This window comes from Hyaloscypha bicolor (genome assembly GCF_002865645.1).
Source record: "Hyaloscypha bicolor E unplaced genomic scaffold K444scaffold_136, whole genome shotgun sequence".
Taxonomy (NCBI): domain Eukaryota; kingdom Fungi; phylum Ascomycota; class Leotiomycetes; order Helotiales; family Hyaloscyphaceae; genus Hyaloscypha; species Hyaloscypha bicolor.
Window position 1 is genome coordinate 1,296,023 of NW_020194638.1, and position 26,575 is coordinate 1,322,597.

The 26,575-nt window shown below is 30.7% G+C and overlaps 4 protein-coding genes across 4 annotated transcripts; all 4 read left to right on the forward strand.

Annotated features, from left to right (window-relative positions):
• The first annotated feature begins 16,803 nt into the window (after positions 1-16,803).
• On the forward strand, positions 16,804-17,348 carry K444DRAFT_699845 (uncharacterized protein). Its single transcript, XM_024887995.1, has one exon. It carries the CDS (start codon positions 16,877-16,879, stop codon positions 17,090-17,092), a length of 216 nt encoding a protein of 71 aa, XP_024731031.1. The 5' UTR covers positions 16,804-16,876; the 3' UTR covers positions 17,093-17,348.
• Positions 16,895-17,824, forward strand: K444DRAFT_699849 (uncharacterized protein). Its single transcript, XM_024887996.1, has one exon. The coding sequence runs from the start codon at positions 17,229-17,231 to the stop codon at positions 17,658-17,660; it is 432 nt and encodes a 143-aa protein (XP_024731032.1). The 5' UTR covers positions 16,895-17,228; the 3' UTR covers positions 17,661-17,824.
• A 725-nt stretch (positions 17,825-18,549) lies between these two features.
• K444DRAFT_667755 (uncharacterized protein) lies at positions 18,550-20,274 on the forward strand (the record flags this gene model as incomplete). Its single annotated transcript, XM_024887332.1, has 3 exons — positions 18,550-18,735; positions 18,814-19,828; positions 19,910-20,274. 3 exons carry the CDS (start codon positions 18,550-18,552, stop codon positions 20,272-20,274), a joined length of 1,566 nt encoding a protein of 521 aa, XP_024731033.1.
• Positions 20,275-22,844: 2,570 nt separating this feature from the next.
• K444DRAFT_618588 (uncharacterized protein) lies at positions 22,845-24,258 on the forward strand. The gene has a single exon (XM_024881352.1). It carries the CDS (start codon positions 22,918-22,920, stop codon positions 24,163-24,165), a length of 1,248 nt encoding a protein of 415 aa, XP_024731034.1. The 5' UTR covers positions 22,845-22,917; the 3' UTR covers positions 24,166-24,258.
• The last annotated feature ends 2,317 nt before the right edge of the window (positions 24,259-26,575 follow it).

Genomic DNA, 26,575 nt, shown 5'->3' on the forward strand with positions numbered 1-26,575 from the left:
AGTATTATTATGCTTGATACTAGGATATATTTTATAATAATATTCCAAATATAAAATAGTTAAGATAAAAGATAGTAATAATATTAAAAAAAATTAAAAAAATTAACACAAAATAGTAATTATAAATAAAATAATTAATTTATTAGTTTAAAAATACAGGAAATTAAAAGTTTAGTGTACTTAAATTGAATAGATAAGTTTATAGAGAAACTAGGCGAAAAGTACCTATAATAAAATTAGGATAACTATTTCTAAATAAGGCTAATATTATTTTATAGTATAATAATATATATATAAATTATATAAATAGGTATTAGATATTATAAATATATTCTTATTTAGATAAAGCTTATAATTAATTATATAAATAATTAGATTATATAAATATATTAGAATTATAATATAAGTAATTAATTATAAATAATATAGAATTATAATAAATAATAGAATTATATAAAATAATTAGTAAATAATTAGAATTATATAAATAATTAGAATTATATAAATAATTAGAATTATATAAATAATTAGAATTATATAAATAATTAGAATTATATAAATTATATGAAATTATATTTTCTAGTTAAGTAAAGTATTTTATAGGCTTAGCTAAATACTAGGAAATATATAGAAAAATACTTCTAGTTTTAGAAAGAAATATTAATTAGTTTTTTATTAGAATTAATTTTTGGAATTAGTTATACTTATAAGTATTATTTTATAACTTACTTATCTTAATTATTTATATATTATTTTACTATTATATATCTTATATTCTAATTAATTTAATTTTTAGAAAGTAGTTTATTATAAAATAATTAAATTATTAATAAATAAAATATTAATAGCTAAAGTATTAACTAGAAAAAGTATTTCTATTATTACTAAAATAATCTAACCGGATATTTAGAGAAATATCTAATTAAGTATTTTTTATATTATTTAATTAAAAAAAGAAAATAAAACTTAGATATTTCTAGAACTAGTAAATAGAATAATAATAATAAAGAAATTAGTAGTAACTTATTATTATATTACTAAGTTAGAAATAAAGATATAATAAAAAAAAGATTTAGAAAAACTAGAAACTTAGATTTATTATTTTAAAGATATTTAAATATCTAATATAAAACCTATTATATTTCTAGTAATATTCTTAATTTAAAGAGCTCTAAAAACCCGAGAACTACTTACTTATTAGGAAAAGAATATTAAAGAAGTTTAGAATTTCTTTTATTAAGTAAAATTAAAATAATATAAAAATAATAGAATTATTTAGGCTACTAATATAATAAAAGTTATATATTATATTTCTTATTTTAAAAATATAGCTAGAAATATCTAGAAATATAGGAAGTAATTAGTAAGTATTAATATTATAAATTAGAAGACTTTTATTAAATTTATAAAGAATTCTATTTTAGATCTAGAAAACTATAATAATAATATTTTTACTAAATTTAAAAATACTAAATAATAGCTAGACTAGAATATCTAAAGCTTTATATCTTATTTAAATAATTTATTAAATAACTTAGAATATATGAATTTATTATAAAAATAAAATAACTTATTTAGTAGCTTAAAATAAGAGATCCGAAATAAGATTAATTATTAAGGAAATACTTTATAAAAGAAAAAGAAGCTTATTTCTATTATTATAAAAATTAAGAATAATTTAAACCTATTTATTTAATAGAAATATAATAATAAGCTAATAAAAGAATAAAAGAAAAAAAAATAGAAAAAAAGAAAAAAGAAATAATAAAGAAAAATAAAATAAAAGTATATTTCTATTATAAAGTTTATAAAACCGGAATAGTAAAAGTATAATAATAAGATCTAATATAATATTTATATTAGGATTTATAAAACCGGATATAATTTGCTTTATTTATTAGAAAAAGAATTATTATATTATTATTTATTCTAATTAAGGGAAACTAATTTACTATAATTATAATAAGTCTAGCTATAAAATATATAAATATCTAGAACTAAAGAAGCCAGGAAACGAATATATTTTATAATAATTATATTTATTTATATTATAGAAAATAAGGTTCCTAAAATAAGAATAGTAATTAAGATTATTATTAAAATAATAAAAGATAAATAAAAAGTTAAAGTATTAATAAACTCGGGTATAGAGACTAATTATATAAAAAAGAGATTAGCTTTAAATATAGGTATTTTATTAATATTAAAAGTAACTTTCTTATTCTTATTAGAAAAAAAAAGAATCTATTTATATAAAAATTATATTTTTAAAATTATTACTAAGAATATACTAGGGAATTAAAAAAAGGCTAATATATATTTTATATTATATAATTTTAATTTAAACTATATTAATATAATACTTAAATTCCTATAGTTTTACTAGGTTAATTCCCTAATTTTCTTTAGAGAAATAATATAGAAATATTAGATTTAATTATAAAAGATTAAAGTTCTAAATATTAGGAAATTTACTAAAATAATAAAATATAAAATATATGTTTTTTTATTAATTATTTATTTTATAATAAATAGCTAAAGAATTATTACTATTATTATTAATAAAATAATTATATTTTCTAAAAAATATCGAGATCTTTTCTAAATATTTTCTATAAAGGCTATAGATATATTATCTAATTATTATATAATAGAGTATTATATAGATTTAAAACTAGGGTTCTAATTATTATATAATCCTATATATATTTTATTAGAAAGAAAGCTTAAAGTTCTTTAGAAATATCTTAATACTAGTCTAAAAAAGAAATAAATTTATTATTTTACTAACCTAGCTAGTATTCTAATTATATTTATTCTAAAGAAAAAAGGCAGCCTATATTTATATATTAATTACTAAAGTTTAAATAAGATTATTATTAAGAACCAAATACTATTATTATTTATTAGTAAAACTATAAATAGGCTTTATAAAATAAAGATATATATAAAGCTAAACTTAAAAAATATTTATTATTAGTTATAAATATAAGAAAATAATAAGTAAAAAATAATATTTTAAATATATTATAGATATTTTAAATACTATATTATATTTTTTAAACTATTTAATACTCTAGTAATATTCTAGATATATATTAATTATATACTAATAAGCTTTATAAATATTATTTATATAATCTATTTAAATAATATTTTAATTTATTTAGAAAACCTAAAATAATATATAATAGTAATCTAATATATATTTGAATAATTATAATAATACTAGCTTTTTATAAATTTAGTAAAATACAAGTTTAATATAAAGAAAATAAAGTTTCTAGAATTTATAATTAGCCTAGATAGTATAGAAATAGAAGCTAGTAGGATTATAGCTATTAGGAAATAACTGGCCCTAAAAAATAATATTTGAGAAATTCAAGTATTTTTGAATTTTATTAACTTTTATTAGAAATTTATTTATAAATACTTTAGGATAATAAAAAAGTTAATTAATTTATTAAAAACTAGTAAAAACCTATAATATTATTTTAGCTAGATAAATAAAGCAAATAAGGCTTTTAAGAAGCTATAAATTATATTTATAATAGTACTAATTCTTTATTATTTTAACCTAGCCTTAAAGATTTATATAAAAATAAATACTTTAGAATTTATAATTATAAATATAATTTCCTAGCTCTTTAATAAGAAAATAGAAACCAGGTAATACTCTATTATTTTCTATTTAAAAAAGATAACTATAATTAAAAATAAGTATAAGATATATAATTCTAAACTTTTAGTTATTATTCTAGTATTTTATATCTAGTAATATTATCTAATATATATCTAGTATATTATTATTATTAAGATAAATTATAATAACTTGAAATATTTTATAACTAAAAGAAAACTAAATAATTAATAAATAAGATAAGTAAAAAAGCTAGCTATTTTTAATTTTATTTTAGAATACTAGCCAGAATATAGTAATTCTATTAATAAACTATTAAGAAAACTAGACTTTATAATAAGTATAAATAAAAATACTTTATTATTTATATTTTATAATAAGCTATAGAATATAAAATAAAAAGCCCTATAAATAGTAATAATAGGATATTATATTATTTTTATAATATTATAATTTAAGGCCTAAGAAAAAGGAAATAAGTATTTCTTAATTAGTAAAATACTAAGAAAATCTAAAAAGAAAATCTATTTTAGTAATAAATAGTACTAAAAATATTATTATTTAAGCCTATTACTAGTATAACTAGTTATAAATAATATATATTATGAATTCTAGCTATATAATAGCTAGATTTAAAATAGTATATAAGAAAGGCAAAGAGAAATTATTATTATAGTACTAAAGGCTTAATTTATTAATATAATATTAGTAATATAAATAGTTCTTAAAAAAGACCTTTATTAAAGCTATTAAAACTTAGGAACTTAATATATCTAGATTATTAAAATATTAGGATATTATCTATATACTAAATAAGCTAGCTTTTAAAAAAAATTACTATAAGCTAATTATAATAATCTTATAAATAGGTATTTTAGTACTAATAAAATACTAGAGATTTTCTAAAGAAAGTATTTCTAGTAAAATATAAAAAAGAATATAAAAAACTATATTAAAACTTGCTTTATATATTAATAAATTAAGGTAAAAAAATATTTATTATATAATATATTTAGTTTATTTCTTCTTTTTTCTAAATTATAGTAAGAAATTACTATAGACTTTATTATAAGGCTATTTTTTTTAGGTTTTATAATAAGATATATAATTTTATATTTATTATTATTAATAAATATATAAAAATTATATAATATATTCTAATTATTAAAGAGAGCTTAATTCCTGAATTAGTAGAGCTATTTATATATTATATTATTAAAGACTTTAGTATATTTATAGGTATAATCTCTAATAAAGAATCTGTTTTTATAAATAAGTTTTAGTTAAATTTATATTTCTATTTAAAAGTTTAATAATAACTAAATATAGTATTTTACTTATAAACTATTAAATAAATAGAAAATCTAAACTAAACTCTAGAATAGTATTTAAGGTACTATATTAGTTACTAATAAGATAACTAGATAATAAAGCTTATTTTTATAGAATTTATATATAATAACTTTATATATTTAATAATAGGAATTTCTTTATTTTATATATTAAAAATAATATTTCAGAAAAAGAAGTATTAGTAATATAAGAAAAAATATAGAAAATTTAAATAGAATAGAAAATATTAGAGAAGTAATAATAAAAAAAAATATTATAATAAGAAATATATTAATAAGAAATTTAATATATATAATAAAGTTATATTTTATATAAAGAATATTTAATAGTTATAATCTAATATAAAACTAATAAATAAATATTTTGGCCTCTTTAAAGTTCTAAAAATTATAGAAATATATAAATAAATATATTATTTGAAATTATTATTATTATATTAGATTTATAATATTTTCTATATTTCTTTTTTAGAACTATAGTACTTATAAGCTAGTACTATAATAGAACTAGAACTAGTTAAGATTAAGAGTAAAGAAGAATTCGAGATAAAATCTATTATAGTTTATAAAAAGAATAAAAAAGAAAAAAAGTATCTTATTTATTAAAAAGGCTACTTACTAATAAATAATATATAGGAACTACTAAGTAATCTAGAAAATATAGCTTAAGAATTATAAGAATACTTAAAAAAAAGTAATATTATAATACTATTAACTAAATAGAAATATAAAAAATAAATACTTTTATTAGGAAATTATTAAAAATCATATATTTATTCTTAAAAAAACTATATAAAAATTATTAAAAACTTTAAAAACTCTAATTTCTATATTTTATAAATACCTTACTTTTATAACTATTTTTTATTATTCTTATTATTATTCTTATTAAAATTCTCTTAAGAAATAAATAATAAATTAGCTTATAAAACTATTAGCTATTAGTAAGAAATAAGAAAAAAGTAAGCTTATTTAATACTAAAGAATATTAATTATATTATTAAGAGTATTTTATACTTATACTAAGCTAGTAAGAATTACTTAACTTATTTCTTGAATTATTAAAGGAATTTATTAGCCTTAAATAATAACTTTAATATAAGAAATATATATTATTTAGTATAAAAGAAAAATAGTAATAGTTTTTTTTCTTTTAGATAAAAAATAAGAAAAATATTTATATATATTAATAGCTTAAAAAAAGTAATTTAATTATATTATATATATTTAAGGAATCTTAAATAATATTAGAATAAGAAATAAATAAAGGAAATTATAACTTATAGAATTATATTTCTTATTTTTAAAATAATAATAATTATATATTAAATAATTATTATTTTTAATATAAGTAAGATTAGGAAACTTAGTAATATTCTTGAAATATTAAAGATAATAAAAGTAAATTAAGGATATAGAAATATTAGCTAAACGGGTAATAATAGGCTAATAAATACTAAAAGAAGTATTTATTTTAATAAATAAAAAAGTTATAATATATATAGGATTATATGTAATTTAAAAATATATAATAAACCTCGGATATTATAGGTATTAATTAGAGAGTTCGGTAGCCCTTTAATATTCTAACTAACTACTATTTATATTATATATATTAGACTTATAAATTACTAATTATATATATACTATTAGGGCCTCCTATTTAGAGAGGGCTTCCCTAAACCTTATAGGAGAGATAGAGATTAGTTCTATACTAAATTTAATACTATAGTTTTATAATATACTAATTTATTCTATTATCTTATTACCTACTAATAAATATCTTATAAGCTAATCTCTCTATTTTTAAAGAAAATAGTTTAATAAGTAATTATATCTCAAAATCTGCAAAATATATAACTCTTTACTAAAGCTATTCCTATAAAAGAAGTTAAATAGATTAACCCTAATATAAGTAATAATAAAGGCTTATCTAATACTTTTAATAGGGCCCCTTAGGAGCCTCTGAGAGCTAGTAATAATAATATAAATAATCCCGGTAATAATTAAGATACTAAGATTAATACCTGAATTACTATTACCTAAGCTATAGAATAAGGCTTATATACTAAAGTTAAAACGCTCTAATAAAAGCAAGAATTAGTAAATATAATTAACTAATATATCCTATAATTAGAATAATATAAGAATACCCTTAGGAATATCTTATAGTTTATTATATCTTATAGAAACTCTATTTATAAGTCTATCTTATTTTCCTTAGTAATTCCTACTAGGGAACTTCCTAAAATAGAATTAGAACCTACTTCTTTTCCTAATATAATAAGCTTTAAGAGTAATCTCAATACTATTTATTAGGAGCTACTATATAATATCCTAAAAATATATTTGAACTAAAAAAAGCTTTTTAAGATCTGGATACCTAACTTATATTATAAAAAGTCTTTTAAGAAATATAGAATATTTGTATTTTTCTAAAAAGTAGTCTTTAGGACCTAACCTTAGACTTATAATAAATACTTTTCTAGAGTTAACTCTATTATAAGTACCTTTAGAAACAAATCTTATAATACTTAAAAGGCTATAATAAAGTAAAGCCTACTATTATATAAGGTCTATTAGGAGTAATTTAAGGCCTACTTGGCTAATATATTTCAAGTATCTCAAATCCGTTAATAAGATACCTTTAAAGAACTCCGAGATCTTTATTAGAAAAATAGTAAGATAGTTATTAAGTTATATACTTAGATAATTAGTCTCGAAATTAACTAGAACCTATATCCTAAGAGAAACCGGATCTGAATTCTTAATACTACTTTATCTAATTATAAGACTTATTAGATACTTATATTTATTCTTTTAGGAAATAAGGTAATATTTATTTCCAAATAGCTTAAGAAAGCTCAGAAAGCAAAATATATTACTTATCCTAAATTAAGAAAAGTAAAAACAGGAAAGTCTAATAAGGGTAACTCTGCCCCTAAAAACCCTAACTTAGCGAATTCTAATTTATAAGGCTATTAAAAAAAGAAGAATAAGTTCTAAAGATTATATAAGAAACCCTTAAGTAATACTTTAGCCCTTTTAAGGCCTTAATAAAGTACTAGTTCTATTTCAGGTATAATTTATTAGATTTATAAATAGAAAAAATACTTCTTAGGAAATACGAAATATTTCAAGTATATTAAATAGACTTAATAGAACCCTAATAAGGCCAAAACTATAAAAGAGTTAAGGTATCTATAGAAGTAGGTTAATACTATAGCTATAGAAAAGTACTTTAAAAAAGACTCTTTTAAGAAATAGGGAAAAAAAAAGACTAAATATTAAATATTAATAATTTTAGCTATAATAAAAAAGATATATTACTTTATATAACTATTTAAGTAAGATTAATATAACTAGAAATAAGTGCCTTAGAGATATATAGTAGACTTAATAATACTGGATTAGATTATAATTTCCTTAATAATAATTGGGCTTAAAGCTAGGACTTTATTATCTTAGCTAAATATAACTAAAAATTTATAATCTTTTATAGGAACTAATTTAAGATCTATTAAGCCTATAATCTTAAGATATTTATTATAGATAATTATAGCAAGATACGTTTTTTTTAAGTTCCGGTTCTATAAATATAAGAATATTAGCTTTTATAGCCTCGTCTTTAGTATAGAATTTTATAAAATAACTTTTATATAATATATAAACTATATTAAGAAATAATAAGTATATATACTTATATAGCCTAATAATATTAAGATCCTAATATTAAAAGAGTTTAGTAAGAAGCTTAACTAATACCCTAAGCTAGTACCTCAAGTCTTATTCTTAACTAAAGATAAATATAATTATTCTAGATAATGGGCTTTATATATTTATAATAGTTACTAGGTTTCTGCTTTATTATATAGTTCTAGTAATACTAAATAGGAGTTTTTAATATAGTAAATTAATATTCTCTAGAAAAGGGCCTTAGAGATACCTATTTACCTCTAGAATAATAAATATAAAGATTTCTTAGAGGTTTTTAACTCTAATAAAGCTTCGGAACTTCCTAATCTTAGTAATATTAAATACTCTATTAATATAAATAATATAGTCTCATATAAGCCTTTATATAATTTATTAGAAACCTAACTAGAAATATTATATCTATATTTATAAGATATACTTTATAAATATTAGATAAGGCCTAGTAAAAGCCTAATAGGGGCACCTATTCTTTTTATTCTTAAGAAAGATAAAGAACTATATCTTTATATTAATTATTATAATTAAGAATTAGTATTTGCTTTCTCTTATTAATAAGACTCTTAACTAGTTCCGAGAAGCTAAGATCTTTATAAAGCTAGATCTTAAGGATATATATTATTAGGTAAGAATTTATAAAGAATACGAGTAAAAAACGGCTTTTAGGACCTACTATAGCTATTTTAAATATCTTATAATACCTTTTAGGCTAGCTAATATACTAGTTATATTTTAAGTATATATTAATATTATACTTATAGGGCTCCTAGATTATTTCATAATTATTTATTTAGATAATATTCTTATTTATTTCCGAAATAAAAATAAATACTATAATTATATTTATTAGGTATTTACTAAGCTATATAAAAATAACCTATTTTATAAACTTAGTAAATACGAGTTTAATATTAAGGAAGTCGAATTTTTGGGCTTTCTTATTAGAATAAAAAATATTTATACGGATCCTAAATAGGTCTATAATATTATTAAATAGCCAGAACTAGAATTATTCTATAATATCTAAATATTTCTTGAATTTACTAATTTCTATTATAGGTTTATCTATTATTACTCTTAGGTAACTATAGGCTTAATAAACCTTTTAAAAGAAATAGAAAAGGGCCGGAAATCCGGTCTCTTTATATAGATAAATAAAATAGCTAAAAGCTTTAAGACTTTAAAAAAAGCTTTTACTATAATACCTGTCCTAGTTTATTTTAACTTTTCTAAGAAAATTTATATTAAAACTAATATATCGAAATTCGTAATTACTAGTACTATTTTATAATAAGTTAATTCTAGTAATAGCCCGAAAAAATACTAGTATCTAATAATATTCTAGTTCCGGAAACTTTCCGGAGCCAAATATAACTATAGTACCTATAATAGAGAGCTATTTATAATTATTAAAGCCTTTAAATATTAGTACTATTATCTTAAAGAATCCAGATTCATAATTAAGGTTATTATAGACTATAATAACCTCTAATATTTTATAGAAATAAAGTATCTAAAAAGCTATTAAGTATATTAGGTAATATATCTTATAATATATAAATTTAATATTATTTACTATAAAGGCGCCTTAAACCTAGTAAATAGATCTAATAAAAGACCTAATTATAAAGAAAATCCTATTAATATAATTTAGCTTCTAATTTTTTAGAATAAGTTAAAGAAAGCTTTTATAGTTACGATTTAGAAGTTCTTATAAATATCTAAAGAGTCTTTTCTTTAGAATAGGCATTATTTAATACTTACTATATTCGTAATAGCCAAGGAAAAATATTTATTATAAGATAAGTAAATAGATTATCTTATAAATTCCTTAACTATAGAATTAGTTAAGAAGCAAGGTATAAGAAGATACTTTAAAGGCTTTATTACTATAGCTAAGGTAATAAGGGTATCTATAACTATATTACTTAATAGAACTAAAAACTTCTTAATTCCCCGAGTTTTTAAATTAGATAATTATAAATACCTAATTCCCTATATATAAATATATATAACTACTAAAAAAGCTATAGTACTAGCTCCTTTATCTAAATTCCTTCTAGATATTATCTAGATAGCTTAGAGAAATAATTCTTAATATTAGAATATTATAAAATAGAGGTTTAGTAAGAAAAATACTAAAAGAAAAGAAATCTAAAAAAATAATTTGGGCTTATTTAGGTACTATTTAAGAATTATTATACCTAATAATCCCGCTTTATATTAAGAAGTTATAAAGCTTTATTATAATAACCTAATAGCTAGATATTATAGAATAGAGAAAACTCTCGAGCTTCTTAGAAAGTCCTAGTATTAGGAGAATATAGAAAGAGATATTTATAATTATTATTAAGAATATAATATTTACTAGAAAGTTAAGATAAAGAGGCATTTGCTATATAATCTACTTAGTAGTTTATTATAGCCTAAGAGATCCTAGAATAAGGTTTCTATAAATTTTATTATAGGTTTACTATTATATAAGAACTTAGTAAAAGGTCCTAATTTTAATATAATTCTTATAGTTATTAACTAGTACTCTAAAATAGCAAGATATATTATATATTATAAGACTATTAATTTTCCGAAGCTTACTAAGATTATATAGGAATATATTTTCTTAATTTTTAGCTTCTCTAATAAAATTATTTCCGACCGAGAAACGGTATTTACTAGCTAGTTCTAGTCCGCTTTCTACTTCTATTTAATATATAAATAGTATTTGAGTATAGCTTATTATTCTTAGATAAATAATTAGATAAAAAAGCAAAACCAGGCCCTGAAATACTACCTGAAATATTATTATAATACCTAAAAAAATAACTAGTTTAAGAAGTTATCTTTTACGGAATTTATATATAATAACTCAAAATATTAGATTTTATAAAATATATTTTTCTATATATATTATAAATACTACTCTTAATTTCTATAGAATCCTGAGAATAGGATTATAGAAAAGATATTAGCTATATATAAGAGATTAGAAACCCTTAAAGTAAAGTAAAAAAAGCTTAAGAATTTATAATATTATATATAAAATAACCGGGAAACCTACTATAATAAATACCGGTTAGCTAAATACTATTTTAAAAAAGCCTAGATAATACTATTAATAAGAAATATTAAACTTAAAGCAAGAAAGCTTAAGCCAAAATTTATAAGTCTATTTAGGATTCTTAAATATATTAGTAATTTGGTATATAAGTTAGAATTACTAAGTATATATAATTATTTATATCTAACTTTCTATATTTCCTTTTTTAAAAAATATATAATAAAAAAGAATTAGAAGCTATATTTATATTTCTCTAAAGAACTTCCGGAATTAGTAAATAATAATAAAAAATAAGAATAGGAAATAGAAGCTATTATTAATTACTAATAAGATAATAGAAATAAGAAGTAATAGTATTTAATTAAATAGAAAGCCTAGCCTAAAAATTATAATATCTAATTACCTGCTTTCCCTAATTTTAAAAATTTTAAGGAATTTCTAAAATTATATAACTAAAATTATAGCTTAAAATCCGAAATTATCTTTTAATAATTTCTTAAAATTAAAAAGAATTCTGAACTACTAAGAAAAAGGCTACTTAAAAAAAAAAGAGGACCTAAATAGCTAAGAAAAGGTCCGGAATAATAATAGAGATACTTTTTCTCTAGGTTTTTGTAATAGTGGTCACCAAAAGGGCAGCAAGTCAGGGAGCAATCCAAAGTAGTATTGTGACTGAAACTTGAAGAAGCAAGTGAGTCGTGGGAGGTGCGAAGCCTTATGGGCTTGCGTACGGACCACGCGCACGCACGTGCTCGCTAGGATGCTTGGGCACTCTATGACAGTTTTTTACTTATAAAGGTTTTCTAGGGTTTTATTAAGGCTTATGAGAATTATATTTAAATTATTAGAAAAAGATTTAGGATTAAGAAAGGTTTATTATAAATAAACTAGCTATAGGTATCTCAAATAAATAAATTCTAATTCCTATAAATTCCTAATTCCCAAAGCAAGAATACTAAATACTAGTCCTATTTAGGACTTAGTAAAGAATTAGTTAATACTTTCCGGAATTTGCTTATTTCTTAATGAGATATAGTTATACTATAATAATATTAATATTAAGGATATTAAAAGAAGTAAATAAGGAACTTATAATAGCTATATATACTTTACGGAAGGCCCGAACTTCTAAAGTCAGGTCCCAAATAGCTATAAGTATTATATTATTAGTATTTAAAGTACTAGTAATAGATTACTTAGTAATCTCGGTAATAAGCTTAGTAATAAGATTAATGCCTTAAAGGTAAATATTATGGTATTTCTTTAAGGAATTAATAAATACCTAAGTATATTAGAAAAAACTTATCTTTAGAATACTAACCTAAGTAATATTATTATTTGCCTTATTAAAACAGGAAAAAGAATTCCGAAGCTTATTAGTATTCTTCTAGTCTTTAAAAACCCAATTAATAATATTATTCTTATTAGTATAATACTATTTAGAATATATTTTAAGAAATTTCTTAAAGGTTATAATAATATCTTTCTAGAACTAGTAAGCCTCTAATAAGTAATAAGGAATCTGAAATTATATTAGCTTTAATAGATATTAAAGCTAAAGAACTTACTAATATATAAAACTCAGAACCCTTATTATAATAGTTATAATTCTTCTTACTAGATACTATAGTATATAAGATAAAGGAATTAATAAGCAAATACTTAAAATATTTCAAGTATTTACTAGTAATAAGAAAAAAGGCTATGAGGTTACCTTTATACTTATTATTATAGGAATGGATAATAAAGCCAGAAGAAGATATTATAGAATTGTGAGGTGTTTGTTGGTAGGCAATAAGACAATAGAATGAATTAGTGTGTTGTGAAACCACAGTATTAAATTCAGTACAGAACTAATCTCTGTCCCTCCTGTGAGGTCCAGGGAAGCCCCCTCTAAATAGGAGGCTCCGATGGCATACATACAATTAGTGATTTATAAGCCTAATGCATATGATGTAAACAGTGGTTGGTTGGGATATCGAAGGGCTGCCGAACTCCCTGATCGACACCCGCGATATCCGAGGTTCGTCACATGCCCTTAAGTCACGTGCGACCCTGCACACATCACAAGAATTAATTAAAAATAATTAAAGAAGACTTAAAGAAAGGCAGAAGAAAAGGCTAGAAGGTAATAATAGAAAAAGTTATATGTGTGGTTATTAGAAAGGAAGAAAGTATATAGTAATATAAAGAGGTTCTTTTATAGAAGTAGAGAACTACCTGGATTAACTACTAGTTTTTATACTAGTTCTAATCGGAAACCAGTATAACTAATTAATATATACTCCCAGAAGCCTATAAATAATCTTTAGGACTTTAGAAATATTTATATGGGTTTCTTATATAAATATTTATTAAATACTTTCTATATAGCTATTTAGATTATTCTAATACGAGATCTAATAGGTAATATTAATTTCGTAAAATAGTACCTTAGTACTTAGATCCTAAATAAAATCACAATTACTAGCTAGCCCCTATACCTGAAATATAATTACCCTTCCTTCTCGCTTACTTAGCCCCGATCTAATTAGATAATTTTTATGTCTATTATCCAGATTATATTAGTAAAACCACCTTTCAAGATACTAGAAGTTTATATTAATTAAATAAATAATTAATTAAATATTTACTAAAATAGATTAATGAATCTTGGGAACAAGATCCTAGGAAAAGGATATAGTTATAATATATATAGGGTTATATATAACTTAAGGGCATATAACGAACCTCGGATATTACAAGTATTAATTAGGGAATTCGGTAGTCCTTTAATATCCTAACTAATTACTATTTATATTATATATATTAGGCTTATAAATTACTAATTATATATATGCTATCGGGGCCTCCTATTTAGAGGAGGCTTCCCTAGACCTTATAGGAGGAATAGAAATTAGTTCTATACTAAATTTAATACTATAGTTTTATAATATACTAATTTATTCTATTATCTTATTACTTACTAATAAATACCTTATAGAAATAAAAAAAGAAATTAGAAAAGAACTTAAATAAAATTTAAATAAAGCTTAAATAAAACTTAAATAAAACTTAAAGAAGCTTAAAAAAAAAGAGAAGAAAAAGAAAAAAAAAAGAAAAAAAAAGAAAAAGCTAGATATAATATTATAGTTAAAAAAAGAAAAGATTAGTTAATAGGAAAAGAGAAGCCTTTTTATAATATTTTTTTTCTAAATAATAATTATAAATTTAGAACTAGCTTTATACTAGAAATATCTAGAAAATTCTAAAAAAGAAATTTATAAATAAACTAGAAAATTAGATTAACTTTTCTAAGCTTTTAGGCTTATAAAATAATAATTTATTTATAAATAGAGGCTAAGTTAGAATTTATAAACTAATTAGAAAACCGGAAAAGCTTCCTATCTAATAGTATATATTATACCTATACTATTTTTATAAAAAGAAATTACTAGAAATAATTTATAGGTTAGTTAGGTAGAATTAGTAAACTATATCCTTAAGTTTATTACCTAATATAATAATAGGGCAATTATAAGAAGTTTTTAGAGAGAACTAATAGCCAGAAAGATTTTAGGGAATTATTTATAAAGCTATTTATAGTTCTTTTAGGCCTTTTAGGAATAAGAGCCTAGAAAGGAAATTAATATAATAGATATATATAATAGTATATAAATAGGTATTAGATATTATAGATCTAGTTTCCTATTTTAGGTAAAGCTTATAATCGGAATTATATAGGTAATTAGAATTATACGGATTATATGAGATTATATTTCTTAGTTAAGTAAAATGCTTTATAGGCTTGGCTAAGTATTAGGGAATATATAAGGAAATACTTCTAGCTTTAAAAAAGGGTATTAATTAGTCTTTTATTAGAATTAATTCTTGGAATTAGTTATACTTATAAGTATTACTCTATAGCTTACTTACCTTAACTACTTATATATTACTTTACTATTACATGCCTTATATATAGAGAATACTATTTCTGGATAGAAATAAAGTACTAATTAATATCTATTTCTATATAGCGGAAAACCCTATATACCGGAAAAAATAATAAGTACTTTGTTTTTAAGTATCTTAAAATCTATATATATCTCAATATCTCTTATATTTTCTTATAAGTTATATTCCTTGGCCACTCTTGGATACCCCTAAACCCTTCTTACTAGAAAATCATATTTGCATTATTGCCCTCACACCTACTCTGCAAAGGGTCTGCTTTTATAGCATAATAGGCTTCCTCTGCTATAGCTCTACTACTGAGCTTATCCCATCCCCAATACTTTATAAAGGAGTCTTATCCGAGTTCTGAGGCCTTATTACGATTAGCGAATCGTCATCAGCCTTGTGGCTGCTTTGGCGTGCAGATTCATGCAAGATCGCCAGGCGGGTCGGTACCTCGGATCAAAGCGAGTAACGATTTTGGTTAGTGCGAAACAGCCCCGCACGCTCCATCATATTTACGGTGTAATTTCAATTATGTAATCATTTGCAAAGTGTGTTGCGTGCATCCCGTGTGGGGCTACCCGTCAGCGAGCGAACACCAGATCAGCGCCGGCTTCAGAACAGTCGGCTCGCGGGAGGGGGTGAGCGGTGGGGGAGATAAACTGCCAGTACTGAATGCCGATGGGGAAGCGCTTTTTGATAGATCAATGTTTGAAGGCAAAATAAGGACTTAGCCGGAGCCTTTTGCAGTGTGATACGTTGCGCGGCGTTGTCGTGCTGCATTTCTTCAAACTGGCGAAATGTCAAGAAGAGCAGATTGCGACTTGGAACTAACAATATACACCGACCGGTATCAATTCCCTCTTGGTCTTGTTACAACTCGATATGTCTTCGGTGTAAAGTGAATCGTGCATGAGACTAGGCTTGGAGTCGCAGACATAGCGGTAAGGATGACAGGCTTTCAAGATGGAAGCTCGACGTCAGTGTTGCATTGCCAGGGAAACCTGGGGACACGCGTTCTGTGCCTGAGGCTTGGACGTTTTGCGAGACCGACCACAGAATTGAGCCTCACCCCTCCTGCCGATCTCTCAACGAGAGTTCATCTCTTCACACCTCCCTCAACACCAAATCATCTAACAACCAAACTCAGACAAACAAAGCATACCAGCGTCAGTTATGGCATGCGTTGATCCCTTCCTCCAATTCGATGACGAGAGCTTTGCTCTGCAGCTTCAACTCGAAGAGATCGAAGCTCAGCGTGAGCTTCAATCCGGCAAATGGACTGAAGATAGTCCTCCGGACTTTGCATTAGCATTCGATACCTTCGAGACCGAGTTGAAGAAGGCGCTTCTTCTTGTCGAGGACCCGAAGTTCGCTTACAGCATTTGCTAAAGCTGTTGCTTCTGATGCTGTGGCCATTGAAGAATCAAGAGTCGAGGAGACACAGTCGGGTCAAGATCGAGACTTCGCGCTAAGCTTGAATGTAGATGAAAATCTGCCATCCCAGGATGTCACCAATTTGCCGGCGATGTCTCGCCTCGGGGCGGAGTCAGTTGACTGGGATCATGTCCTGCGAGCTACAGAAGCTTCGACTTTCAGCGACAAGTCCTGTAGCACCGTTGCGGGCCCTTCGACCCATTATACTCTCCGCCAGAAGGCTGTCCTTGAGCACTTGCCCCAACTCAAAGTTGAATGCAGTGTCTGTGGAGAGTCTGTTCATCCTCATTTCACTGTGCGTTTGGTATGCAGTGATGTATTTTGCAAGTCGTGCATCAAGTCCTTCTTCCATCAGCCACGACAGCTCAGATCAACAAACTTTCTGGCTGGCCCTGCAAATCGATGCATCATCGAGTTTACCGATCACAATCGCATGACCTTCTTCGCAACAAGTTGGCGGAAATCACTGGGCGAGACAAAACGAGGCGGTTCGCAATACTGTGATGATAAAAGCAATCCTTAGCCCGTATCTACTGAAATTTACTACGTGGCATTAATCCCCTTCTATCGGAAGTAGCCGATTTATGGGTTGCATGAATGGCTCGGCTCGAGGTGATGCTGCCAAGTCTGGCACACCCCGCTGTCAAAAACATAAAAGCGTTCGCCAGCTTCTTACCCTTGAACCCTTGATACGTTCTCCCACACCGGCCCCGTGCTCAATCAGATAACGCGCAGCTCATACCCATGTATCGGTTCGCCTTCCCATTGTCAAGTCTAGAATCCCATCCTGCTGTCACCCCCGCAAGCGCTCACCGGCATATACCTTTAATATCTGCTCCTGGCCCACACATTCAATTGCTCCCATTCTTATCATGATAGGATATGTTCTGTGTGGTCTGTGGAGGTGTAACTGCGAAGCAGCCAAAGCATTGGTCGATGCAGGAGCTGGACCCTTGTGGCGTCAGCTGAGTCGCCACGATATTTCTTTTTCGTAGCGTTGTATGTGGGCAGCTTTCGGGCAGCAAGCCATGGGTACAGAGCCTCTTGATACGCTGGGTCTGAGTCTTACGGACGGGATGAGACGAGGACGTGAGGGGTACAGATATGGGTGGGTCTTCCCGGTCTGTGAACTCTCCAGAACAAAGCATAGTAAACGAAATGCAGCTCTTTGTTTGAGACGCCTCCATCTGCAAAGCCAGCGCAGCTATTCTCCTCCTCCCCCTCCTCTTAGTTTTCCCTCTTCTATGTTGATCGCCAAGATTCTTGTCCGGTTGCTCACAAAGTTAGCAATATTGTGGTCTCGATTGCTCAATACTGAGCCTCGTCTTGAGTAACGAGAGTTTCTGTCGTATCATACTATACATATCTTTGGACAAGTCGCTCAAAGCACAATTCATCGTTCGGTTCACCTGATGGCTCTCGTTGCCATGAACTCGACCTCAAATATCACCCTTCCTTGCTCGTCCTTTTCTTCACTCACGGACCTGGTTGTCGCTGCCACCCGTGCTCAGATAAACATCACATTGGAGGTGCAAAAGTGCCCCGGGCTGTGCTTGCTAGCTTGGGGCACTGGAAATCCAGACCTCTCTGGAGTCGGTGTAAGTGGACTATTATATATACTCTGGTCTCTCAGCCACGCACCGAGACTAATAGTAAGAACTACTATGGTTCTATAGACAAACATCTCTTGGCTATTTCAGGCTCTTTTGACTGTTTTATTTTGCCCCCTTCTTCGCGTTTATCTTCAGTTGGCTTCTTCGGACAAGGTCAAGAACACGGAAAAGGTCGAGGTACTTCTTCAAGATACCCACAAGGAGTTCCTAGGCGCAACGATCCTCATCGCACTGTCCGTCTTGGTCGCTACGATAGTCTATGTCAGGCATAGCCACCCTATCTTCGAAGTAACATTCCTCTACTATCTCGCTACAATGCAGTTTCTGGCGCTCCTTGGCACCGCACTTTCCGCTCTTCAGTTTTGCGATTGGGACGTAGAGCCGCAGGCAGCCACGTCCACAGACAGTACAGCGCCGGCAAGCGGGCCGGTAGACGGTACACAGCCGGCAAAGGGGCGCAGAAGACCGAATTTGGAAAAGCAGAGAGGGGAAGTAGAAAAAATCTGGGAAAAATGGACCGAGCAACCTGTCATCACCACTGTGGCTTGTATTATAGGCTTTGGCTTGTATCTGGGCTGTTTGAGCTGGATCCGTGGGCAATCGATTTCCCTCTCTTTCCTGCCGGAACTCGCCTCGTCATGCAGCACGTATGGAAGGATAGTGCCTCATATCCCTCCGGCAACTTCCCCTGCTCCAAAGATAAACTGGGGTCTCTTGCACCATATGTGGACTCATATTCGTGCCCCAGGCAATTTCTTTGTCTGCCTCATCTTCGTTCTCATCATCCTCTGTGCCGTGGCCGCCGTCCTTTTCCTAGCCTACTTGGCTTTTGCGACCCTAGTTTTCCTCCTCGTAAACCCTTATTCCAACAGCCTTTTCACCCTCGCTTTTGCGATCGGAGTGCTTTTTTTCACAGGGCAAATGCAAGTCAAGAGAAATAACCTGAAGAAGGTCGTCGGCAAACAGTACACGGATGGCGAGTGGGGTTTCGGGCAGATAGTTGCTATCTTTGTTTGGATGCCTACGACGCTAAGGCTCATTGCCAGATGGGTTGAGATTGCTCCTGCTTGTAGGAGAAGTGAGTTTGCTACGATTTGGAGATAGGTTACCCGATTGCCACCAGCTTCTGATCTCAGTACTAATTATTCGTGCACAAAAGAAAAACCGTCAGATGTAGAGAAGGGGAATGAGCCGGGAGACGAGAAAGGGAAGCCAGCACAAATTGTGTGCAAGGAGTGCGGAAAGAAAGTGGAGGAAATACCCCCGGCAGCTCTTACAGAGAATGAGCCTGGAGCCAAGCGAGGAGACCAGGAAGGAGAGCCAGGGGAGGAGACAAAGGGAGGAATTCAGACGGATTCTCGGGAGATTTCAGAGACGCCCCCAGCAGCTCCTGCGGAGAGTCTAGAGGATAAGCCCCTGGAAAATCTTCAGGAGGAAACCCCCAAAGAAGCTCCTCAGGACGACTCGGAAAGGAGCCAAGAAGCGAAGATAGGCAAGAATCCAAATGAGGAGAGTTATATCTGAAAGTGGAAGAAAGGTATTCTTTTGTCATCTACTAGTTAAGCAGGTAGCAGTGGAATATTTGAGGTTGCGGCCCGCCGTCTTGTTCATGCAATCCCAAGTTCTTCCTCTGCTGACCGAAGATCGAGAAATCGGCCTTCGAAGTCCAATCTAGCTCGAAATCCAATCCACCACACCCATCCTGAGGAGCATGCGGCCATCTCCACGTAGCTAAAGCCCGAACGGCCTTCTCCTTGAAGAATTGAGACCCCGACATGACATAAAGTTCGAGGGCCGGAACTGCTACCGAAGAGATAAGGCGATCCTTTCCAATCGGACTGGGCATTTTTAAGCCAAGGGTGGGGAGGCCGAACATGCGCGAGCCTCAGGCAGAACACTTGCCTTTTTGACGATCCAGTAACAGATGGCGCTGGTCTTTGCAGAATACCTAACGATGTAGGTTGCAGTTACATGTATATCTTGATAACTCTCTGACGAAGAATGGAAGGACCTCAACATCTGACTACATGTCCAACGACAGAGCTTGCTGAGTAGGGTAGATAATCTATCACTTCAAATCATGCAGACTGTTCTAAAGTTCCCAAATAATCTCTTTAGCAATACATTGGGCCTTGATAACTTGGTATCTACCTCATCCTGCGGCTCTGTCTCCTCTCCGGTATGTCCATACCACCCCTGGTCTAATGTTGAAAATCGCTGTCCTCGACCACTATGTGTCACGTGCTACGCACTGGCCATACATAGGCCTATATATAGCTATTTCCCCGCCCTTAGGGCACCATCATTCCTTACTAATATACCAATATACACCCATATTATCCCCACAGCCCCTTCAGGCCTTGACACTGTGCGCCCTTCCACCTTATTTTCTGCGTCGCGAAAGAAATACATAAGTAAGTTAGAATATATCTTGCTTTATTATTACTATTACTCAATCATATGCTCGGTATATGGAACCCATATACTTAGTATATGCTTTACTCTTATTACTAAGAAGCATACAAGTAAGGTAGAATATATCTTGCTTTACTATTACTATTACTCAAGCATATACTCGGTATATGGAACCCATATACTTAGTATATACTTTACTTTATTACTAAGAAGCATATAAGCAAGCTAGAAAACACCCTACTTTATTATTACCCGTAATATATGCTAACCCTAACCCGTAGAGCCTTTACGCTTTAATATATCCCAATACAGGGGACTCTTACCGCCCCCCAACCCCCCGGACTAACCCTGACCCTAACTCCTGACCCTAAGCCCCCTCGCAAGCTCGGGACTAACCCGAACCTTCCTAGCCCGTATAGCTTATATAGCTTATATATATGCAAAGCATATGCAGAGTATAAGAAGAGCATATGCAAAGTATATGCCTAAAATATAACTGGTATAAAGTCTATTCATTTGCTCGGCTAGCTGTCTCGCTTCCTTAAGCGATACTATGGTTCAGCTAAATAAACGAGCATATGCAGAGTTTGATAATATGGTTCAACTAAAACCCCGTTCGGTATCGAGGGGTTCTCCCGTTGCCGACAGTGTGTCAAATGAATAGAATAGAATAGAGTAGTGGCCACTACTCTATTCTATTCATCAAAATTTACCCACTACTCATATTCTATTCATATTCTAATCAAGGTATTCATGAATATTCATGAATACTTTGAGTAGCAAGCACGTGAAAAGCTAGCTATATTAGGTAAAGCTCCCGCCCGCTTCCGCTCTAGCTCCACCTCGCTACCCAATTAGGCGATAGCGAGGCTTGGTAAGCGAACCAAAGCACAAGATTTCGAGGAGGATAATTAGTTTATTATTATAGAAAATTAGTACTTAGCTAGTATTATATAAGTCTTAGCTTAGTTTGGCTAGAGCCACTAACAGGCGCCTTAGTTATTTAATAATTATTAAGTAAAGCTTGATTTTCTATAGTCACGTGACCAAAAATCACCAGTATTCATGAATATTCATGAATATATATTCTACTCTACTCTAATTTTTTGAGAATTACGCTACTCATATTCTATTCAAGATATTCATGAATATTCATGAATACCTTGAATACCTTGAATACCTTGAATACCTTGAATACCTTGAATACCTTGAATACCTTGAATACCTTGAATACCTTGAATACCTTGAATACTTTTTTGACACACTGGTTGCCGAAAATCTTCAACCTCACTTCACCTCTTCTTCGCATCATCTCTTCATTTAATACAAGACTCAACTTCCTCCCAGCATTTAAAGGTCTGAAGGTGCAAATCTTAACGATGGACAGTTGCACGTACGTGAAGGGCTTCGCCCGGAATCCTATGAACATCCGGAATTCTACAAACACACCACCTTCGATTGTCAGCCCCGAGTCCCGACCTTGATCGCATAACGTCTTGATTCGTTCTACCGTCTTTCCCATTTCTTGGTTCTCTTTCAAACTCAATCCCAAGCATGGCAAGAATTTTTTCAAAAGTCTTAAATTTTTGGTTGGGCGGTGTGGGCGGTTGGGCGGTAGCCTAGTCGTCATTAAAAGGTGACCATTTCCAACGCTTGTGCACTACTCCTTCCCTCCAAACGCCAAATAAATTACCATCCAAACCCCGAACTCGCCTTCCACCTCTACATAATCACAACCTATCACACCTTGTAATGGCTTCACTTCCAATCTTCGCCGCAGCTGATGCTGCCATACTCACAGCTCAAAACCTTATCCAGCCAGTCATCCGAAGACGCCGGCAAATATCCAGCTCTCTGATGTTCTCGGAAGCTTCGTCCTCGTCGGATAATTCAGCTGACTCGGGAGTCGGTCTTGTACCCTCGTTCATAGTACCAGAGTTTATCGAGAGTGCAGAAACTTTGGAGTACATTGGCTGGGGAGAGGAGAAGGCTACCGACATATGGGCCCGATGGGAGATCGTCAAGCAGATCGAAAGCAATGAGGCAGCATTTGAGCATCACTTCCTCGAGTATGCTTTGTCTGCTATACCATATCTCAAGCCTGAAGACAGACAGGAGGATTGGGATGCAGAGATGTTGAATTGGGGAGTAGGGGCTGAACTTCGTGCAGCAATTATGGACGAAGGGTACACCAATATTAGGCTCACGGAGTCAGCACAGTATTGGGTCAAGGATACAATGGAAATACGCTATCTCAGTCTGGAGAGATTGCAGCGAGACAGTCAGATGAGGGCACAGACCTCAGCCACCTCCACGAACAACACCATCTCCACGAACAACGCCGCCTCCTCGAACAACGCCGCCTCCTCGAACAACGCCACCGATACTAGGGAGAATCCTGTAGCCGTAACACAGTTCGCGACTTCGTCGACGGTCCCTGGAAGATTAGCTTTGTATAAGGCGATTGCAAAAGACAGAGTTGGACAAGACCCGACGGGAAAGATCTCTATTGAAAGTCTAGTTAGCGGAACTCCATCCGACTTTCGGGGAGTAGGTGGAACGGTACTTTACTTTACGCCTACTCCAGAGGTCGCGGAATACTATCGAGGCTATATCAGAAGACGGTGCAATAGCGCAGCTCCACTCATGCTACAACTATTGGTTCCCAACTCCTTTATCGAAGCACTCCGCCCATTTATTCTGAGATTTGGAGACCTTTGGAAGGAAATTGTGTTTACTAGTCGACGTGGATTGTTACTAAGGGGTGACTTGAAGCGAATCCATCGGCTACCTTTGATCATCGCTCCTATCGCTCGCTCTCACAACAGAACTATCAGCAATCTCGATGACTATCACCAGATATCTTCCGTTCGACATGTTCTTTACGTCAAGGACTCCGAGGCAATTCAGTATGTCTTTCAAGGAGAGGATATGTTGGATGGGTTAGAAGAATGTGGCGAACTGAGGCCAGTCTCTGAAAGCTCTACATCAGCATCCTAACTAGAAAGACACTCGCCTTCAGCACATTGAGGTGCCATTGTTTATACAGACTCTGTAGTAATAGTATTTGCTTATTAAATCTCTAATCGGTAAAACTGAGTGTCCTAGCCATTCCGCTAAGGTAAAAATAGTACTATCCTCTCCCTGCATAACTTCGTCCACGCATGAATTCAAATGCTCAGGAACCACGCCAATTCCAAGGCATCCTAACTAGTACAACTTGTCGTCAAAGTCGACTCTGCTTTGGCTTGCCCTGCGTGCATGAAATTCTCTGCTGCTCCAGCAAACGAAACCCTAATATGGACCTTTCTCTAATACAATTTTCGCATTTGCACAGATCTCGCCATGTCTCATTAAACATACCAGCTGTAGCAACCCTCGAAATAGTGTCGTGTTATGGTGTTGTTCCCTGGTCTTGCATGGATTATACCTGGCGGGCAAAGTCGAACTCACACCTCCCCGTGGTGCCTGCTGGGGACTCTGTATAGAGTATTCTATACGGATAGCAAAGGTCTACTGTAAGCTTAGCTTGCACAACGATCAGAGTCGCAATCGTCGTTACGGAAGGATCTTCGGAGAATTTTTCACGATACAAGCACGATAACTCGACGCGCCCCCCTAACACCGTCGCGCTTTATCGACCACGAGAAGCGATTCAGAATAGTAAATTCAACTTGGTCTTTTGTGCGCTACTCAAGCCTTTTGTCGCTCGATGCCTTACCCCACCGCCGGGTTCTATCCGCGAGATTACAGAGAGAAATCGAGGAGGACACCGTGGCCTTATCGACCCGACGACATACTCTCGATATAGCTATACGATGGAGGAGCCCTTCTGCAGATGCAGGCTCGAGGACGCGATTATACCGGGTATAAAGGAGGAAATTGGAAAGGAGACAGACAGGAGATTCGCTGCCAAGGAGAGGACCTTCTGTTAGGCTTGTCTAGAAAGCTTTTGATTTCGTTCGAGCGATAACTGGAGCCAACCTTTAGGGCCTCTCTGCGGTTAGTATATATGGAATCTGGTGGCCACCCCAACTGGCCGTGGGAGGTTTACAGTCACAAGCTACGGTATACCGGGAACTAGAAGATGCAAAGGGCTAGCCTGCCGGTTTGAAATGCTTTCTAGGGTATACAAGGGCACTGTAAAAGCGCAGAATCAGGGACCCGGGGCTACTTGATAAAGGACGTCGTTTTCCCCTCGTGGTTTAGGCTATTCTATTGAGTAGGACTTTGTAGTAAATCCTTAGCTTAGCACGTCCTCATACCCTATGGGAGGTTTTGAGTATATCGCCTTTCAGGCTACTCTCTCGGACGCAAATAATTATCATTATTATTTTTATCATTTGAATTATACCTTGCCTGAAGAGGCACCAAATGTTGTATTCCTATTTCTTGGCGCTGCCCTGCTGCTAAGAGGATTGCACCTTGCCTTGTATGAGTCGTAACATGCTTATGAGAAATGTTAGACGTTGACACCTCCTTAGATCTACACTGTCGTTGAGAAGAGTCGATTCTCGGATGTGGTATACCCAGAGTCCAGGGTTTTGAGACGTCACGGGACATAAGCGCATTGAATTGATAACGTAGAATGACTCTGCTATCCCCAGTAATCACAAGTATGCGTCTACATAAGCCTACTGCAAGAAGTCATCGTCCAACAGCACTTCCTCATGCGCGGATAGATAACTTTGATCACATCCTCCCTCCATTTTTACCCACAACTTGCAACCATGCAATCACCATACACAGACCCTTTCTATCCTTAGATAGGGCTGACGCTCCGTATCACAGCAACCCAATTAACCCTCAAATCCCGCCTCGCCTCATCTCGCCTGACCAGATACCCTTTCTGTGCTACGTAATCTTACTATCCAGACATGCCGATTTTCTCGGACCTCGCTTTGTATCTAGTATTACATCACTGAAGTACACCGCCTTTCACACGGTAGTTAAAAAGACCGAGTGCAAAGGTGTACGGATCGGTGTGTATATCTCCCGGATACAGGGATAGTAGGAATAAGCGAGGTTTTGAAGGCTGATAAGTAATTCAGGGGGAAGAAAGGGGGGCTGCAAGCGAGGTATGAAGGTGAGAAAAGGGGTAATGTAGTTTTACAGTGCTAAGCGAATAGCCCCTGAATCTAGACTCATCGTATTCGTATTTAGGCATCTCGTACTCGTATTCAGCCCACCTTCCACTGACTCGTGTATCTCCTTCACTGTCAAAGCCGCAGCTGCACCCGTTGAGATCCAGACCTCCTTGCAAATGCCAATGCAGGAACCACAAGGCTGTCGGAAGTCCGATATCTGTATCTTTGAAGTTCGGGGGAGAACCTACCGTATCTGTATCTCCCAACAATCCCACTTCTGTCATACGACGAGGACAAAATTCACAAACTCCACGAAGTCGTGG

Excerpts from the sequence above, each read along its gene's own strand:
- K444DRAFT_699845 (XM_024887995.1), top strand. The coding sequence starts at position 16,877 with ATGGCATGCGTTGATCCCTTCCTCCAATTCGATGACGAGAGCTTTGCT.
- K444DRAFT_699849 (XM_024887996.1), top strand. The coding sequence starts at position 17,229 with ATGTCTCGCCTCGGGGCGGAGTCAGTTGACTGGGATCATGTCCTGCGA.
- K444DRAFT_618588 (XM_024881352.1), top strand. The coding sequence starts at position 22,918 with ATGGCTTCACTTCCAATCTTCGCCGCAGCTGATGCTGCCATACTCACA.